The sequence below is a fragment of the Ptychodera flava genome, chromosome 11 (assembly GCF_041260155.1).
Source record: "Ptychodera flava strain L36383 chromosome 11, AS_Pfla_20210202, whole genome shotgun sequence".
Taxonomy (NCBI): domain Eukaryota; kingdom Metazoa; phylum Hemichordata; class Enteropneusta; family Ptychoderidae; genus Ptychodera; species Ptychodera flava.
In genome coordinates this window covers 2,019,010-2,038,259 of record NC_091938.1, presented here as the reverse complement: position 1 = coordinate 2,038,259, position 19,250 = coordinate 2,019,010, and the positions used below count along the sequence as shown (strand labels likewise).

Genomic DNA, 19,250 nt, shown 5'->3' with positions numbered 1-19,250 from the left:
ACTTCAGCATGATTGGCATTCATCCTGAGTAATGTACCGGAAACTTTAAAATCTCTATTTCCCACTGATATGATATGACAATTACAATGGATATAGAGGGTTAAGTCAACAAATCAACATGGAACTTCAAGCAATGAAATGTGTTGAGAAAATACTATTCAAATTGGAGTGTTTCAGTGCAGGACATACATTCTTCAGCTATCTTGAAATCTGGGGATAAGCCAAAATTGTTAATTTATACACTTGGAAATATTCTTCAAGTTTAATGATATGAAATGACTCTCTGTAAAACACTGATAAGCAGAGATTTAGTTTAATAATTCCTGCATCTATCATCTTTCATTATCTGTTTACAGGTCCAAACACACCATTTATCAGTTAATATCACAATTATGGTCCAAAATATATTGTTATCATGGTGGACATAGAAAAGGGGAAGGGAGTCCGCAAAAGGATATCTTTTGATCTTTTGATCACTTACTTGCTGAAACCATAGACCCTTGAGAAAAACTCTGGGTTGTAGGCTGAAACATATTAATCACTTCGGTGCTTGATACAGGATTTGTCTCAAACTATTCAGAAGTGCAAACGTAGCAAGAATTACTACAGTGGACAGCAGAATTCATAGTTTCCAAACAAATAAAGCATTTGACATTTGAATGAAACGTTCAACTGTTGGACAAAGAGATGCAGCTCTAAATGTCACATTAAGGATATATATTACCATTTCACATTACACAAAAATGACTGAATACAGTAAATAATGCCATAATTGCAGTAATCCAGGGTCTCTATTCTCATTTGTGTTCACGTAAAGTATAGAATTAGACAGGGATTTTTAATTGTTTGTGTTGTACAACAAAACTTACAATCGAAAATACAAACAACGACAGGTACAGACCACTGAAGGTCCTGACATTAGGTCTGATGTGACAACACCAAATGTCACATAGGCTTGTATTCAAGTAAATTATCAAAAGCAATGGTCCTCTTTTGCAAACTGACCATTAACCTTTTATTGCACCAACAAGCCGAAGCGTTTTGATATGTGAATTCACAGTGATACTTTTGATTAGCTATCAATTGGGTTTAGGACCACACATGGCAATACCGCATCAACAAACTACACAACTACTAGACACCATGTTATTCAGCAACGGTGAACATGATGTCATGAAATGTTATCACCAAAATATCGCTGCAATATTGGTGACTGCATGCATCCCCTCTGAAGCATTTATCCTTCAAAACTGAACAAAAATTGCAGCTACTGTTCATCCTACAATAGATTACATACTTAGAGGGCTGCATATTTAGAGGGATGGACAAAAATCAACATTTAACATCCTGTTGATGAAACTAAAAACAACTGTTTTGCAAAACATAGAAGAACATTGATTTTGATACTGGTGTTGATGCTCGTCCCTGGAGATACTGTGGTTTGTGGTTATAGATGTAAATCTATTATGTTTGACTCTGGACAAGACAAAGAAGATTTGCAGTGTAGTATCAACAACATTGCCCTAGAAATCACTGTGGCTTTGGTACCTGTTTGTTTCACTCTAAGTTGTAAAATTCATGTTTGTATCCCAACATAATATGTAGGCATGAATTTGTTTCTTACTATTCAAATTATGGTTTGTAAGAATGCATGTATGGTATGGGTGAGTATGGCAGTACTGTCTACGGACAAACAGACAGCCACTGGCTGGATGTTCCCTAATGCTTCAAAACTTAACTACAATGGAAAGAATTAGTAAACCATCCTGAAAATCATTCTTCATGCAGTTGTTATCAGTCCTCCATTTTGTGTTTTAAAAATTTCTCGGTAGGACTGGTGATTGTCCAGTGTGTCAATTCATGGACAATTCATCTCAACCACAACAGGAAACTCTAACAAAGAACACACTTTAGACTCACAAGACACACCAACTCAAACATAACATGTTTTCCTCCTGCGTGACCTTGAGACCATATCAGTACCATATTTGTCATCCTCAGTTTTGAACTTTTTTGACTTTTTTTTGCATATTTCACAATTATTAGAGCTAAACGAAGTCACAAAATCATCTGTTGACAGTTCCTTGCGATAAACAGAACACTGCATCCACCTCATCCGGAGAATGTGTGAACTGTTTATTACTAACAAGTTACTCATTATGACAATTAACGATTCAAAGACCACTTTAACATTTACAATGGGTTTTAAGGGGCATATTCCTTGATGTGGTACACGTATTGCTCTATGTCTGTATCTATATAATTAACGCCTTTGTTTTCCATTGAATTTAAATCTCTGGAAACAATTTGCTTTCTGTTTAATTTCATCAGGAGTATGCCTCCTTAAATTATTGGTTGATTAGTAATGTGACATTAATATGGAAAAGTGACAAACTTCTTGTAACAGAACCCTCCCCCTCCATATCCCCCTTAAAAAAAAACAAAAAAACAACTAGTCTTTGCACAATACAGAAAGTAGGAGTGAATAAATTGCTACGTTGACTAGGCTTATCCTATTGATAGATTGGCTGTGGGATTTTATACAAAGCTTGATCCAGATATCTGGGATTAAAAAGACGGTGGACGGGTTGAACTTTTTATGCTCAGTGCTCTTGCTATGAATATCATGTTAATAAAGCACAGGGTATTTTTTACAATTTGCAGACAACACTACTTCTTCGAGTGTTGATTTTCACGGATATCCACCCTTGACACCTAATTTTCTTGGAAAATGTTTGCAAAGGAACAACTTAAATTAAGACTTTACATGGAAGTGTATTTCTTGCAGCGTTTCTTCATTCTGTAACAATTTTCTCATTTCTGTAACGTACAGAAGACTCCCTCTGTGTAAAAAATGATGGAGTCTCGGTGATCAGGCTGAGTGCTGTCAGTTCCAGGGACATACCGGCGCCAGGAATTAAATCAACTGCCAGGTCATACAGCAATATAACAAAGCTGATCAATAAAAGGAAATGTAACACCTTGAACTTGGTCGTTTCAGTGACCGTGAGGTAAAAGGTGCATGTGCGGACACAAAGTACAAGGTGCGACGGCCTCGCCCAGACGGCCGTGCTCTGTATCTGTCTAGCCCGAACGAACCCCTGACATGTGACTCTATTACAGACAACATTACCTTCAGGTCTTTCCCTGTCACTGATGTGCTGCAGGTTTGTGTTATTCTCCTCTTTTATCACAACCTCTCCATCCGGAACTTTATAGACGTCTTTTCGATTTTTCCGATCGGGCTTAGCGGCACATCTGCAACACGATGTTTGGTTGCCCATCTTGGCAAATCGCTATGCCCTTAGAAGTTCGACTCCAACTTGCAGCGTTATGACTGAAGATCGATTATTCTCCCAATTACTTTGCCCGATGGCCTATTTTCTTCGTTACACACATCTTCGGGAGTCACCTTAACGTATCAGTTCCTCGAGAACTCCTGTCTTGCACATTTTCGATCAATTTGAGAAGATATTTAATAGAGAGATTTCATTTCACATTCTCTACAGGCAGCGGCCATAAGCCATTATTTGATTGGGCACAGCTGATGATGACGTACGCTATATGCATTATGGGTAAGTCGGGGCTTCGCCGCGCCGGGTTGCAAAAATCCCGGGTCCCTTGACTTCACCTAGATCTGGGTTGGACCATGGAGGTAGCTACTACCTCCATGGTTCGACTCTATGTCACAGTCCTTCCACATACTGTGTGTTTATTATATCGTTCTTACTTGCACCAACAAATCGAGGGGCGAAGTATATGCAATTGCAAGTGACACGTATATCTTGGTACAAATATACTACTGTGATCGATAAAGTTTATTTTAGTTTGCCGGTAGCACATTACTTTCTTCATTGTAACCCTACGAAGACATCAGAAATTATTCATTTACACATAAAAGGATTAAGATATATACATCAGCGCACCTAACGACCTAGATCATGCAAACATATTGTCAACAACGAACGAATCAAGATTTGCAAATACGGATTCTATGAAAGAGTGACAAGAAATAAATATATTAAAAAGCTCTAACCCGAAATGTTCACTGTATAAATCTTTAACATCTACATATTCATCGAATGTATTTATTTATAGTTTTCAGTCTTGTTTAACTTAAGCCTTTCTTTAATTTTATTATCAAGAACTAAATGAGGGTACGATGTTGATTTACTTTTGCTAAATATGCATAGTTGTACAGGCACGTCTTTTAAAGAAGGTAATTTTAGGAGACAAACTTTTAAAAACTACACCCGTCTTATCGTTAGCTGACAGAGTATTAAAGCGTAAAAATTCATAATAAAGTTGAAAACCCTTGCTTTAATCTTTATTTTTAGGCTGGGATTTACTAGTATCTATCTTTTCCAACTCAAAACCTTCTCCTTGCAAAGGATTATGAATTTTCCTGGCGAATGATTTTATTTTTTATAAATACTCCATCTGCAAACTATATTCTGTAATGTACCCGAGTAGAAACTTAGCTCATGAACTATTTCCTTTTCGCTTTGTTAAACTCTAAATGCACGTAAGCGTAATGTTAATTCGGAAAGAAACCGGAGGGTCATAACATGAGATTTAACATATACAATGCCAACATCGTTGTTAAGTGATGATTGAAATGAAATTTCCATGGGCTTAAAAAGGAGGAAGTGTCGTGACATAAAGACCGCTAATAGGTTAGTGGTACTGTATTGCCATTTTTTTCTCAAAACTCTAACATCACGTGTCAGTAATATCCTGTGCTTAGTCTAAAAACTGTATATTTGCGTATGTTTTCAATGTGTAAACGCATGAAAACGACACTAATTTCGGAGTTTTGTAGGCCCGACACTGTTTATTTCACAATAGACCCTCGAGAAAAAAGTTTTTCTCGAGGGTCTATGATTTCACAGAACTTTCGGTTCTTAAACTGGTTACCGTAAAAACAAAAAATATATACATCAGGTCTGTGATGGCGTTTAGTAGAACGGCAGCAGGCTGACCTCGTAACTACTATTGCTGATGACATAGTGATGCTGTTCGACTGCAGTATCGTTAAAATAAACCCAGTGCAAGTTTAGATACTTTGAAAGGCCAGCATATGATGTTTGACCCAGAGTGAGAATAAAAGCTGACTTTTCTCATGTTCTCTAAATTTGTTTCTCCCGCCGACATCTTGAATGGCGCATCACGGGAAACGCGGAAGAATTTATCATTTCAAACTATAAAAAAATCAAATATGTTCCATCTATTGGGTGTTTCCTTTTATTGTTGTTGAAAACGAATATGTATTAATTTGCTTACTACCGCTGCGAAACATTCTGTATGGAGAACATATTATTTTTTGGTGAACTATATTTTCCTGGTGGACTAACATGTAGATAACCGAATGCGTTGTTCGACCTCCGTTAAACTTTACGCTATCCTGTGCAGACCACTTGCTGGAAACATGTCCAAGCTTGAAACGAAATGTCATTCCAAATGGAAATCCGACAGGCTTACGGGCGGTTGACAATATTTAATTCCCTTAGTGTTTTTGTAATTAGACTGAAATTGTTTTGGCATTAGCTGCAGCTTGTCACAGCCAGAAGAATACGTGTTCGGCTCACTTTCTCAGGTGATGGTCTTGTACCTGGGGAGGTTGTGAATGTGATCGAACTTTTTATGCTGTGGAAAAGGTCACCGTTGGAACAAAGTAACGATTACATGCCAGGCAGACATGTTTTGACTTTGACCAGCGAGGGACCAACATGCCAGTTGTCAAGTCTAAACCCAAGCTCAAGGGCAAGGTAAAATATCTTTCACTGTATTTTGCATTGATCTTTCAGGAGAGGCAGGTTTAACTTGTGGGTAGTCTTCTTTTAGACTTGTATTGCCTTGTCTTTTTGATTCATTCTCACTAGGATCATGTCATTTAATTGCCTTCACTAGTTGTAATACATGATCAAACCAGCATGGGTTTAGTCGTGTATTTCTGATTTTGGCGAATAGATGATTTGCAATGGATTTATGAACATTTTAAATCTATGTTACATTTCAGTTTTTAGATGGACATTCAGCTAATATCTTCATCACAAGTAAAATACATGGTACTTTCCATTTGCTAAAAAACCAGAAACATGATAGCTGCACAACCGTATCTATGTTATTGCTTGCACCCTAGTTTATAGTTACCCAGCTCAGCAATATACACACATTGTATTTGCATTGCTATGGCAGCCAATTTTATTCCTCTGGTCAATTACAAATGCACACTTCAACAACAGTATTTGCCGGAAAATTTCCACATGTTTTTTTCCCATTTCAATTATTTTGAACTGGCAGGAATAATTGTAACTTTTGCACAAATCCGTCAGCATTATCATCGTCATGGTACTTCTGGTAGCTGCAAAATATAAATCTCTGCCGTGCGTAGAGATAATCTCTCTAGGACAGTAATCTTAAACTATTCAAACCTTTATTGCCAATTCCACAAACACTCAGTAAATTTACAAAACTTATGAGAAACATTAAGTAACAAAAGCCTCCAGTGCCCCCAACATGTGTATATGTATTATCTATATGGTTGAGTGACTGTTGTTCAGTAGCCATGCCAATTGAAGACAGTAGGCAACTGCATAGTTACATGAAAACACCATGAAAAATGTTAAGGAAAATTTGAGACTGCAGTGGCTGTATAGATTTTACTGAACAAGTCATTTCTGATTTACTGACAAGTATCATGCAGTCCTCATATTGAGGTTGAGTTTTCGACAAATTTTTTACAACCTACTGAAAAGTAAGCAGTGCACAAAGTTTTTTGCATTGACCTGAAAGGATAATCTGTAGTCTTTGTTTTGGATAATTTTCTGACCATTTGTCTGTAATGACAGTTTGGGCAATCAGAATTACTGCCCATTGGCTTCACTGTTCATGCTGTACCATCCATCCCCACTTTGCTGTGAGCTGGTCAACGGTGTAGGGTAGAGTAACCGTAGTCCATACTAGTCATTAATCCTGAAAGTAGTTTGGTTGTTAGTACCAAAGTTCAGCAAGGCAAGCCATCTCTTTTTTCAACACAGAGTATTGGTTTTCAGGAATGAATGACTGAACACAATACATAAAGCAACACAAAGAATCAAGGTTTCTTATCATTGTTTAGACGATGCCATAGAACTGAAACTTAATCATGTCTTCAGGATTCAGTAAAATTATCATGTTTCATTATGATCCATTATACAGGATTGATTGTAATACCCAATAGAAAAGTAAAGCCAAGTAGCCATACATACCTTAGACATATTGACCATCCAGAATCTTTAGTGTACAGTGATAAGAATGATGGTTGAGTGATAATTTTATTGAGTAATTCATTGCACTGTTGATAATCTTTTCCTTGATGTCAATCACAACGTTTGTACACTTTTCCTTAATTTTTGTAGCCTGGCAGAAGTGCAGGGTCAGTGGTTGCAAAGGGACTTGCCACAAAGTCAACAAAAACAGCAAAAAAGTAAGTTCCAAGCACAGACCCTATTTATCTTTCAGGGGTCTATGGTGCAAGTGTTGACCCTAGGTGTCCATGTAGGATCTATGGTTCAAGTCAGTAAGGATTAATTATTGAGTCATCCATTGCTACAAGTGAAATATTACACTGAGACAGACAAACAATGTTTTATACCTTTTAGATTATTTTAGTTGGCTACAGCTAAAAAAGTTGACCAAAACTTTGGAGCCATACCAAACTGATACCTGGTATTCAATTGATAAGATTCAACATGTATTGAGCAAGAGACGGCAACTGTCATATGATCAACATCTGATCAATTGCTGTGTTCTGGTATAAATCGTTGTAAACCATGATTTTAGATAGCACACTTGTATACTAAATGTCCACAGTATTTTTAAAATGGGAGAATGAGATATGATAAAGGCTTTCTTCTTGGCAGGAAATCCTCACCACCATCCGTAGATTCGGGATACTCACTGTACTCTACAGACTCAGAAGATCCTGTAACAGCTGCCAACAGAGGACTGGACAGATGTGCTGCATTGCTGGCTAATATCCTAGAAAGTGATGACAGTGGTGGGTACTTGTTATTATTATACATCTACCTTTGAGAACAATAGAATTTTACGTTCATTAAACCTGTACAGAATGCCTGTTCCATAACATGCACACAGTTACACTGTAAATGAGGAGAAAAATTGTTGACATTGTATGAAAATGGCCAGTACTCGGACATTTGATGCCCCAGTCACGAATGTGAGATGTATAGTAGTAAGATTATCATAAAAATGCTGCAAAGGATGTATTTGGACATGGGCACTGCGTGTTGCCCTTCCGCTTAACGTCACAGGGATATGCTGTACCAATGTCCTAATCCATCCTTTGCGGTATTTTTGTAATAACCTCATATTGTCCAATATAGTCATATGACATCCATGTAAATAGGTGTTTTTGTTCAATGGTTTCAAGGTGACTCTTGCAGGAAATATCCTTTGGTCTTTCATTTTCATTCACTCGTTATGTTTCTTTCTTAGATTTCCTCAATTATAAAGTATTCATTCATTTTCCCCAAAACCATAGCTTTCCCTTACATGTGATCAAAAAAATCTAGTACAATCCATTTGTAATAGTATCAATATTACTGTCATAGTTGAATTTTCCAAGAAACTTGTAACATTATCATATTTACTGTTTGAACACTTTGTTCTTGGTGGTATGTGACACTTGTTTGTGAAAAAAGGGGTAGTGAGATTAAATGTAACTGAACATGAAGTTACCAGAACTTTCCCCACAGATGATCATCTGATTACATTTAACAGATCATGGAAAATTATTTTGTGGATTTCAAATTTTCCCTGACAAAACTTAAAAGTTTGGTCATAGATTTTTTAACCCTTATCTACCAAGTTCGTATTGTACTTAACCTGGAGGTCATGTTTGTTAAAAAAACTACTGAAACACAACATGTCCCGTACATTGCATTTTAACCAAAAATTGCACATTTGCAGGCCCCTGAAAACATTTTGTAAAAATGTCACATATTTCATGATTACTGCAGTATTCATAATTAGGTAAAACACACAGTGAAAAAAGACACCATCATTCATAGTGTTGTATTTGTCTTTCAGAACGCATTGCATCAAAATCACGGCAGACACAGAAGAAAACAAAAACAGGGACAAAGTTGAAAGAGAAGACAGGAACAAAGAAATCATCAGCTGGAACCAGTGAAAACAAATTGAAATCTCAGCCAAAGCATCATACATTTACAGTACCCACAGCTACTCAAGATGTTGATGGTAAGTGGTGTGTGGTCTGGTTTAGGTTCAGATACAGACATTTATGTTTTATGCTGATAGTACCCACAGCTACTCAAGATGTTGATGGTAAGTGGTGTGTGGTCTGGTTTAGGTTTAAATACAGACATTTATGTTTTATGATGACAATACCCACAGCCACTCAAGATGTTGATGGTAAGTGGTGTATGGTCTGGTTTAGGTTCAAATACAGACATTTATGTTTTATGCTGACAGTACCCACAGCCACTCAAGATGTTGATGGTAAGTGGTGTATGGTCTGTTTTAGATTCTCATACAGACATTTATGTTTGTGTACATCCAAATCAACCATTATGTTGAACCAAGGTCTGAACTGTGGCATGTCAAAATAGAGTGCATGCATGGATATTTTACATCTAGCGCTAAAAAAGCATCTACCTTGACATTGAAAGTATTCCACCAGACCTGTAACTATTGAAACCGGTCCATACTTTGTTCACATGGCCTGCTAACTCCCCGGATGTTCCTATTCAAATCAATGCACTGATTTGCACTCACATCGAGGCATGTAATGAAGTTGTAAGTAGTGACCAGTGAACAGATTTTTGATACTTAACCTCGTAAGAATTCAGCAGATAATGATATGACTATGAATTATTCTGAAATACAAAAGTAAACTTCATATAAATAACACTGATCATATTGTATTTTTTCAAGTTTTACTGTTTGTATTTTGTCAACAGTTTCGCTGTCAGAATCTCCATCAGGATCTAACAGAGTACCCATCAATCTGGACACTGACAGCCATCCTATGCTACCATTCAAACCTGATACTGATATCCACAGTGGTAGCAAAGAAGCACCTTATAATGAAAGACTGCCCTCATCAACACCAATCAGTACACCTCCGACTCTAATCCAAACTGAGAAGGAGAAGCAACAGTTGAGAGAGAGACTTCAGCAGGGTAATCTTCCAGTAAATCACAGTAAATCACCGCAAGATCAGTCTTCCAAGTTTGTCTCTCATCCAGAACAAAACTTTACACAGCAGTACACCAATGGATATCAAACACTGGAGAGTCAGATTCTCAGAGATTATCAAAATCAAATGCCTGTAAACCCTGTACAGCCTGGGTTAATGGATGATACCGGTGCTAACACAGGGGCAAGAAATCTGTATGTTAACAGGTGGCTCCAAACTGATCCAAGGGGGCATCAACCCAATGCAGTTGTATCTTCAAATGGTATCTACCAGCCTGCAGCAATGGAGAGCTTACTTACAACCCAACCATCTTTGAACCAGTGGCATTACCATCATAATCCAAACTATGGAGCCATACTTCCAGAAAAAGAAGGTACTGTGAATGTCAGTCCAAATCAGTATTATCCACCCACAGGGGGAATTCCAAACTATTTTCAATATGGGCGAGACACTGATATTCCTAGAACAATGCCACAGCAGCCTTTGCATTATCATTTTGCAGGAAATGAAAACTACACTGGTATGCCAGGTGTAAATATGAACAGATATGGAAATCCAGAAGGCATGCACCATTATGGCATAAGAAATGAACAGTTGACTGTACATCCACCATCAGTTAATGAAGGCACTGCAGTGCACAGACCTGATGTAGGAAGACAGACCACTGAGGGCGCCTTTGGATCAGGCAGTCAAGGTAGTAATGATGGTTCACACAGGCCCAGTAGTGCTACATCAACAGCATGGACTACAACAACTAATCCTAGCTCACATGTCATGCAAACTGTCAGTGGTGGACCCAGGAGTAGCAGTGCATGTGGCAGTCAACTCACCATTGATACCAGCTACCAACCTGACAATGATATTGCAAAGCCTATCAGTCCGTTCAGGCCCAGCACCAGCTATACCAGTAGCAGGAGCAACTCACTGGTGCATAATATCAGTATTAGCCAATCAGATGCTGAAAGCAAGTCACATGAGTCAAAATCTTCCAATGAGAAGGCAGGGGCAAACAGAACACCGGTGAAGACTCCGCCCACACACAGTGAGAACCAATCACACAAGAGGAAATCAAACCCAGTACATACAGTGAAGTATCTGCTGAGAGAACTCAGAGCCCTTAATAGTATGCATGGTAAGAATTAGATTGTAAAAGTGTTACTTATTAATCACTGGCAAGTTGGGAACTTTACCATTAGATAACTACAACTACCTTAAATCCAAGTGAAAAAGCTAATTAATAATAGTTTTTTTGATCCCAACAGATCAGTGAATTTAAATCCAAGGGGGAGGGGGGAATTGTTGCTTAAGTGAATTCAGCTATAATGACTGTTAACCTTATAAATACACATCAGCATACCACAAAGAACACAGCACTGATATTACGTTAGCATTTGATAGTGTTTTCAGAGATGTTTAATAATCATGTGCTTACCTCAACTAGCACAAGATCAGTGATGGATCTAGGGAAAAAAATTCTATGGCCTAGTACCTGTGTCTTGAGTAAATCGAAAGTGGTACATTTGACATGTGTATTTCATTGACAGGTGACATAGAAGTGAATCGACTCCTTGATGAGATTGACTACACCATGAACGCCGTGCCTGATGTAAAAGCTACATATAACATGGAGACAGAGATAGGCCTTGCATTACAACCACTGCGCAGTGAAAATGCTCAGCTTAGAAGAAAACTTCGCATCGTCAACCAACAACTCAAAGACAAAGAGAAAGTGAAGACAGAACCCAAGGAAGGAACAGTCAGTTATGATTGTGAGTTGTCATTCATATCTATGGATATGCTAACTTGTAACTCTAATATTTCATTTCAAATTGAATATTTTTATCTTTAACAAACAGTGTTATATGGTAAAAATTAATGTCCATACAAATAAAGTCAAAGTGCTTTCGTGTTTTCATCTTAAAATCAATACTATTACTAACAAAGTTTATGAACAACAATATTTCAAAAGATATCTTAACAGGTAAGTTTACACACATTTGATAAATTGAGAATAAATACATGGGAGATTACTATGTGTATTGCAAATTTCATTTGCACAACACAAAAGTAAATTTGTCTGTTTTTGGTCAATATCAAAAAATTGAAAGGAATAATTTGCATTGATCTTTTACATCAACATCAGCTAGGCTATTACAACGTCAAAATCTGTAACTTGTGATTGTATTCTCATTATTTTGGTTCTAAGAACACTTTCCTGTTCATCTTGTTATAAAAGTGTGTTGCTTCAATAAATTAATTATCACGTAGAGGCTTTATTGAATGGAAGTGATGTCTTGTGTCTCAATTTTGAACACAGGGTACTAATCGTTAGCTCTCATTCCCAACTCTTTGCAGGATCTGTTATGTTCACAGACTATGTCTTTATACAAGCATAATTTCTGACTGCATCAAGTAGGTTTAATCAACAATAAAGTGGCCACAGGTGTATCACTTCTGTTCATTAAAGCCTCTACGTGATAATTAGTTTATTTTAGGCAACACACTTTTATGAGATCACTGCTATAGCATCAGGCAAACTTGTGTCCCATGCACACAGTGTGTCTGGAGAAAGTGAAATAAAGAAGACGTGTACATGGACCAGTGCAAAGTAATGTTACATTGTGTCTCAATCTTGAAAACAGGGTGCCAATTGTAACCTCTCATTTACAACCCCAGATAGAGCCGGTTTTGCTTATGTACAAACAGAATTTCTGACTGCATCAAGTGGGCTTAAAGTGGCCAGGGGTGTATGTTGTAGCAGGTCTGGTCACTAAAAATCATACTTACTGTATCTAGGTATTCAGGGCCTTCAAATATTATAGGTTTTTTAAAGTGAAACACATGGGACCTGTTGTTCTCACATTCCTGGCCACTGGAAGTGTGGGATCAAAGGTGTGGAAAAAATCATTCCCACACTCGAGTGTGGGATCGATTTTTCAGAAATCAGAAATCTCAGAAATATTACATGAGCTCTGATTGGATGATAAACAGCCTTTCGTTCCACGTGCAAAATATCATCCAATAGCACAATGAGTAACACGCTGACCAGAACTACAAAGTAAGTACGTCAGAGTACAGGGGCAGACAACAGCATTGTCACGATTTGGGACAATGTTGTACGTCGTCGGTGGCAGACTCACAAAAAACGGCCGAATTTTACAAATAACTGGTGAACATAGGCCACTTGGAACATATAGACATATAGACATCTCGTCTGTAGCAGAAGTTGAAGTATTGGCAGTGGAACTTTCAACGGAGTTCACGTTAGTGACATGGATTACTAGCAGGCCTCAAAGTAGGATAGTCACTGATACAGTTAAACATTCGATGTTTCCAGTGTGAATTTAATGCATTTTGTGATCATGTGAGAAAATTGGGGATATTTTGTCTCATACAAGCAGCTGGATTACTGCAACAGTCTTTTGTATGGTGTTGGGAAATGCTGCAGCTCGCCTTGTCTCGCGTACTCGAAATTTGATAATATCACACCTGTATTCATCGATCTGCACTGGCTGCCGGTTGAAGCTAGAATTAAATTCAAAATCTTGTTGACAACCTTTAAAATAGTTCATCGTGTTGCTCCACTTTATCTCATGGATCTGATCAAGATATACACTCCTGCCAGAGATCTCAGATTGAGTGATTCGTTACGCTTAGTGCCACTGCGGGGAATGTTCAACAAGGCATATGGGCAGAGAGCTTTCTCTGTCTGCGCACCGTCTCTGTGGAACTCATTGCTCCAGAAATCCGTAATGCTAGCTCCGTTGACTGTTTTAAGTGCATTTTAAAGACCCATCTTTTGTAAAGCACTATTACTAATGTTTCGGATCGCGGAAGGGTCACCATTTATACCGTAACCGCTGAAGCTTGTTTTATTTTATTTATTTTATTTTAACGTTTTCTGCTACTTACTCTGTAGAATTTTAATAATTTTCTTTTTTTTGTATTTTGACTATTTTTATACTCTGCAGAAATTTTCATTATTTTTAACCATGTACGTTTTTAGCATAATTTTTTTTTAGCATAATTTGATTGTTTTTACATTTTAAGTTTGTCATGTTTTGCTGGTATTTTTATCAATTTTAAATGTGTAAAGCGCACTGAGACGTATGTGTAGTGCGCTTTAAAGAAATAAATATTATTATTATTAAGCAAGTGAGACAAAATATCCCCAACTCGTGTGAGAAAATCTGATCCCAAGTCCTTGGGGTTTGAGATTCTATTATTCCTCACTGGTTGTAACCAACATGACCTGATGGTGACAGATGAACTTGATAGGATAAGGGTTAATTAACAATGTGTACATCAATCATTTAGGTGTAATTTACTGTGTAATCAAAAGTATCAAATGATATGCAGTGAGACTTTTGTTGCTGTCATTACAGTACTTGCTGCAGAGACCATGAATGCAACACTTCAAAGACAACTGGATGATGACAAGAAACACAGAGACAAGCTTCTCAAGAGGATTGAAGAGTTGAAAGAAAAATTACAAATTGTACAAGACGAAAGGAAAAAGATGTTGTATCTCATGGATGAAAAGGTACAGTCAGTCCAATTGGATAACTTTACTGTCTTAGAAACAGATAGATAGATAGATAGAAACATAAAAATCATAAAAAGGAAACTAGTGTCACACTGAATGTACAGACACCCACAAACATTTATAAACATTTTTGTTCACATCTCTCTCCTATACCAATATTAACAAGTTGTAAACTTGAGAATGAAAATTGTTATACAGATGAATATGCTTTGAAAAATCCACATAAATGTTACAACCTTGTTGAATGGTTTTTTTCGTCAATAATTATTCTGCAAACTTGATTCTGCCACATTGATGTGCTTGGCGTCCCAATGCATACTTATTTGAATAAAAAAAAGCAATTCAATCTTCATAATACCTGTAGAGGGCGCTCTGTAGGAGTGAATCAAGCATGAGTGAAAGGCATGAAGTTTAATTTTGTTGATTGTCTCAGTTGTGCTAATGACATCTTTGTCAGTTAGAAATTAAATTTCAAACCCCATCAATGAGAGTAAGCATTGTTCTGATATTTCACAAATATCCATCTATATTCAACTATTATTATGTAGTGAATGCATGATTTATCAAATGTAAAGGAACTTTTGGAAAATGTTTTGATTTGCATTTTCATTAAGAATTGACTTATAAGGTAGTATGCGCCTTGAAACTGAGAGTTTTAAAGTTGCTCAAACTTTCCTCAAGGAAAGTCAAACTATTTTCTTTCCTATCAAGTATAAAAATAGGGGGTCACCATGCAAATTTTGGTATCAGAGAAACAAATGACCCAAAGTTTATCAGTGTTTGGAAATCACAGTGAGGGCATACCTTGTGATAATTCTGTCTTGAAAAATTTAATTTTTGTGTTTTCACAAAAACAAGTGGGTCAAAGCTTGACTAGCTCTACAGGCTTCAAAATGTGTCTACATAAGCAGCAAAAAAGCAAAGAATTTGAAAAATTTGATGGTCCGAACATCTGTCCCTGGGGCATAGTCTACCTTCATTCTGTGAAGCTATTGTTAACCATAACCCCTGAGAGAGGAAAATGAGTGAATTTTCATTCATGGCTTTTCAGGACAGTGATCATCTGAAAAGCCGAGAAGAATGGACTCTTGAATTGTCCAAAATGAAAGTCCAAGCGGAACAAGCCACGGCCAAGGCGGAAACTTTGCAAATCAAGTTAGAAGCCAGTATCAAAGAAAAGGACATACTACAGCTGACTTTGAAACAAAGAGATGCTGAAATAGAGAGACTTAAAGATTTGAATGAGTAAGTCATCTACTGTTATCGGCTGTCAGTGTCAAGTTACTTCATACTTTTGTCAATAGACTCATTGTGTATCATGTGTAGCCTGGGATTTACCATTGGAAATGCTTCCATTTCTCATCTGGTAATACTATTATTGATATCAGCATGCTTTAAGATTAGAATTGTTTATTTCCGTTTTGATAATGTTTTTTGGCAGACATTGGATGGCAAGGCAATCAGATAATTTGATATATATCACCTTTTATGATTCTGTTTAGACTAACATAAACTGCCGAGGGAAAATATGACCACTGGTTCTGACTTGAATAATTTAGAAATGCAGCTGTGAGAGATGCAGGATGTGAAAAATATGAATATTTACCATATTTGATTATGAGTCTGTGTCATAAGATTTATACATAAAACTATTCATCAACACACTTTGTTTATTGAAGTGACATTATTTTGTTGCTCTTCAGGCAAACAGTGTGCTTGTGACTGTGTTATCAGTGAATAAAAATCAGCCAAAAATTGTGATTATTTTAATGCTATTTCATATAAGGTTATCATCAAAGGTTTATGATACCAAATCTTTATAATTGTAAATAATTATGGGCCATTGTGAAGTCATAACATTTTGAAATTGAACTTGGCAGTTCAAAATCATATGTAAGACTTTGAAAGAATTGTGTGGCTTCATATGGTATTGTCATCAGTGAACGTGAGACAGTTGTAGTAGATTTTTATAAAGTCTTGTTCTTTCCATGTTAAAAATCTGTTAGATGATAGTTTTCGAATCGAAAGGTCACCACAAAATCAAAGTCCATGATGTTATGAAATGGAATTTGCATGAGTCATGGAGACATTGCAGTGCCTGTGCCTCATGTATACAAACAAAGTTACCCAGTTGTGTTCAGCACTGTTATATTATGATGTACACCATACCTTGTACATGTTAACTTTTGAATCAAAGCTCAGACAGTCTTAGACCTAAGGACAGGGTACTGAGAAAAAACACACACCCAATTTAATTTTTTCTTTTCTGTCATCAATTGGCAAGTTTCCCCATAGATTTCGAGACACAATATTATATTGTATTACATCACATCAATTTCCATGGAAATTTACCATCATCATGAAGAAGTAATGAGTTTTATCCAGTATCTGTATTTTCCTTGGTTCACTTTGTGAGAAGTATAGCCTTGTACACTCAATAATCAATATCAAATGAAACTTCTATTTTATTTCCTATTTTTTGCATAACAGGAGCTTACAGCTTAGTGTCAGTAACCTTGTCCAAGATCTTGAGACAAGTAAACCATCCCTGTCATACAGAGATGACCAATACACTGTACCACCAGTATCACTGCACAGATTGGAAAATCTCCTCAATCCTGACCTAATTTCACAGTAAGTAGAATGTCCCTATTACAAACAAACAGACCATGAAACTTGCCATATAAAGTTATAATACTGGCAACGCCCTTTCATTGACGACTTCAGCTACTTGGTAAGTTTATAGTGAGACGGACAGCAATACATGCAGACTTACAGAAATTGTCTCTGAGAATCTTGAAACAGTGCAGTTGAGCTTCTATGTTAGTATCTGTTTATCAGAGTATGTTTCTTTGGTTGGATGCTGTTTTTTCAAGACAATGACATGTTATATAGGGGGAGGGGAATGCAAGTCTTGAATTTCTCTACCACACAAATCAAATTCAAAACTCAAATATACATTATGAATGGTTCCATGTATGCTACAGTGTTGAAGCTCTTCATTGATTTTAGTGATGCATCACTGGTTTCCATGACAACAAAGGTACTGGTACATGCATAATGCAAAGGACTGTGCAATGTTAATAGTTATGTACACTTTATGTAGGTCAACTCGAAGCACAGCTTACATACTGGTTTATCCATAAAAAAGCATATTTTATGAAATGCAAGAAATACATGATTGACAGAACTGAGTTGCTATCATTGGTTTTAGTGTTTGATGTAATTTCATGACACCGCAGAACACCTGTTTGGCATTTTGAAAATTAACTTTAGAAAATTAACTTCATAGAAGAAATTCAGTAATTTTAACCTTTTCACCTCAATTTCCCAGTGTGGAGGTCCAATTTTAACCCTTTTCCTGCCAGACAGTATCACTTCCCCATCAGCCAAGTCAGTAAAAAGCGGTATTGAGTCAAAAACATGACGTATTTTCACCCACTTGGCTTGGTCTGTTGTAGCATCTTTAGTCCAAAAAAAATCAAGTTTACAGTATTTATGTTTTCAACAGCTTTCAAATATACAGTATTATGTTAAAATACATAATATGGAATACGTTGTGTTTCATTATTTTTTACCATCTTGACCTGGTGGTGAAATATGGACTTGGCAGGAAAAGGGTTAAGATAGAAACAATGAGTTATATCAAACCATGGTATTGAAAGAGTTGATGGAAATCATTGTCATGTGCAAGTATTTTTTTATCAGTTCATGACATTTCTATGCAGTACAATATGTCAAAATTACAATTTGCAAAAACAAGTGCATGAAAGTGTGTATTGCGAACATTTGATACAACCAGTGAGGGAGTTTTTATAAATTTGAAAACACAGCAATGGTACATAAATCAGATTTGGACTCTGCATATCTGTCTGCAAGGGTTCTGGTAATAAAACTTTATTGGTCAACCATGGTGCATTTTTGAAACCAGTCATGTAAGGTCACTGCATCAGTGTTATGAATAGAGAATGATCTCATTGTCACACTGAAAACCTAGCTCTGAAATAGCATTGAATTTAAAGATACAAGCAGCAGGCACTTGCCAGACCTTGATCAGTGTTAGAGAAGATCATGTGGTGCCATGCCTTTCAGAAAGAAGTGGCTGTATTGACCTTCAACCTATACTGACCGTCAGGACCTTTTGATAAAATGCAATTCATCTTTTCATTGTAGACATTTGCATATGTAAATTAGCTTTTGTCTGTTTGTAGCTGTATCCATTCTGTGAACCGCTGTCGACAAAGGCTCAAATGGTGATCGTATTCTATGGATTTCAGACAGTGGTCATATATCTACCAGTAGAATTGACATCAAATGACAAAAATATCAGAGTTTCCAAAATAGATGTCTGTGTGAACCCTCTCCCACTGTCCTGCCACACTTAAATGATCTCCATGTAAAATGGGATTTCAATATACTGGAATTCATCTAACCAAAGCATCTCATCTGGAAGTGCAACGTGTCACTTTGTTTTCATTT

General features: G+C 36.8%; 2 protein-coding genes across 2 annotated transcripts in view; one reads left to right on the top strand and one right to left on the bottom strand.

Annotated features, from left to right (window-relative positions):
* The window catches only part of LOC139143253 (cyclin-Y-like protein 1), a 38,378-nt gene extending 34,842 nt beyond the window's left edge, over positions 1 to 3,536 (bottom strand). The window contains exon 1 of the mRNA XM_070713437.1: positions 3,134 to 3,536. Within this exon, the coding sequence (XP_070569538.1) occupies positions 3,134 to 3,284 (151 nt within the window). The 5' untranslated portion in view covers positions 3,285 to 3,536. The remainder of the gene's footprint in view (positions 1 to 3,133) is intronic.
* Positions 3,537 to 5,401: 1,865 nt separating this feature from the next.
* The window catches only part of LOC139143247 (uncharacterized), a 29,309-nt gene continuing 15,460 nt past the window's right edge, over positions 5,402 to 19,250 (top strand). Inside the window, exons 1-9 of the mRNA XM_070713403.1 lie at positions 5,402 to 5,768; positions 7,401 to 7,468; positions 7,905 to 8,041; positions 9,094 to 9,264; positions 9,987 to 11,357; positions 11,770 to 11,994; positions 14,611 to 14,768; positions 15,823 to 16,016; positions 17,262 to 17,405. Coding sequence (XP_070569504.1) covers positions 5,730 to 5,768; positions 7,401 to 7,468; positions 7,905 to 8,041; positions 9,094 to 9,264; positions 9,987 to 11,357; positions 11,770 to 11,994; positions 14,611 to 14,768; positions 15,823 to 16,016; positions 17,262 to 17,405 — 2,507 coding nt within the window. The 5' untranslated portion in view covers positions 5,402 to 5,729. The remainder of the gene's footprint in view (positions 5,769 to 7,400; positions 7,469 to 7,904; positions 8,042 to 9,093; positions 9,265 to 9,986; positions 11,358 to 11,769; positions 11,995 to 14,610; positions 14,769 to 15,822; positions 16,017 to 17,261; positions 17,406 to 19,250) is intronic.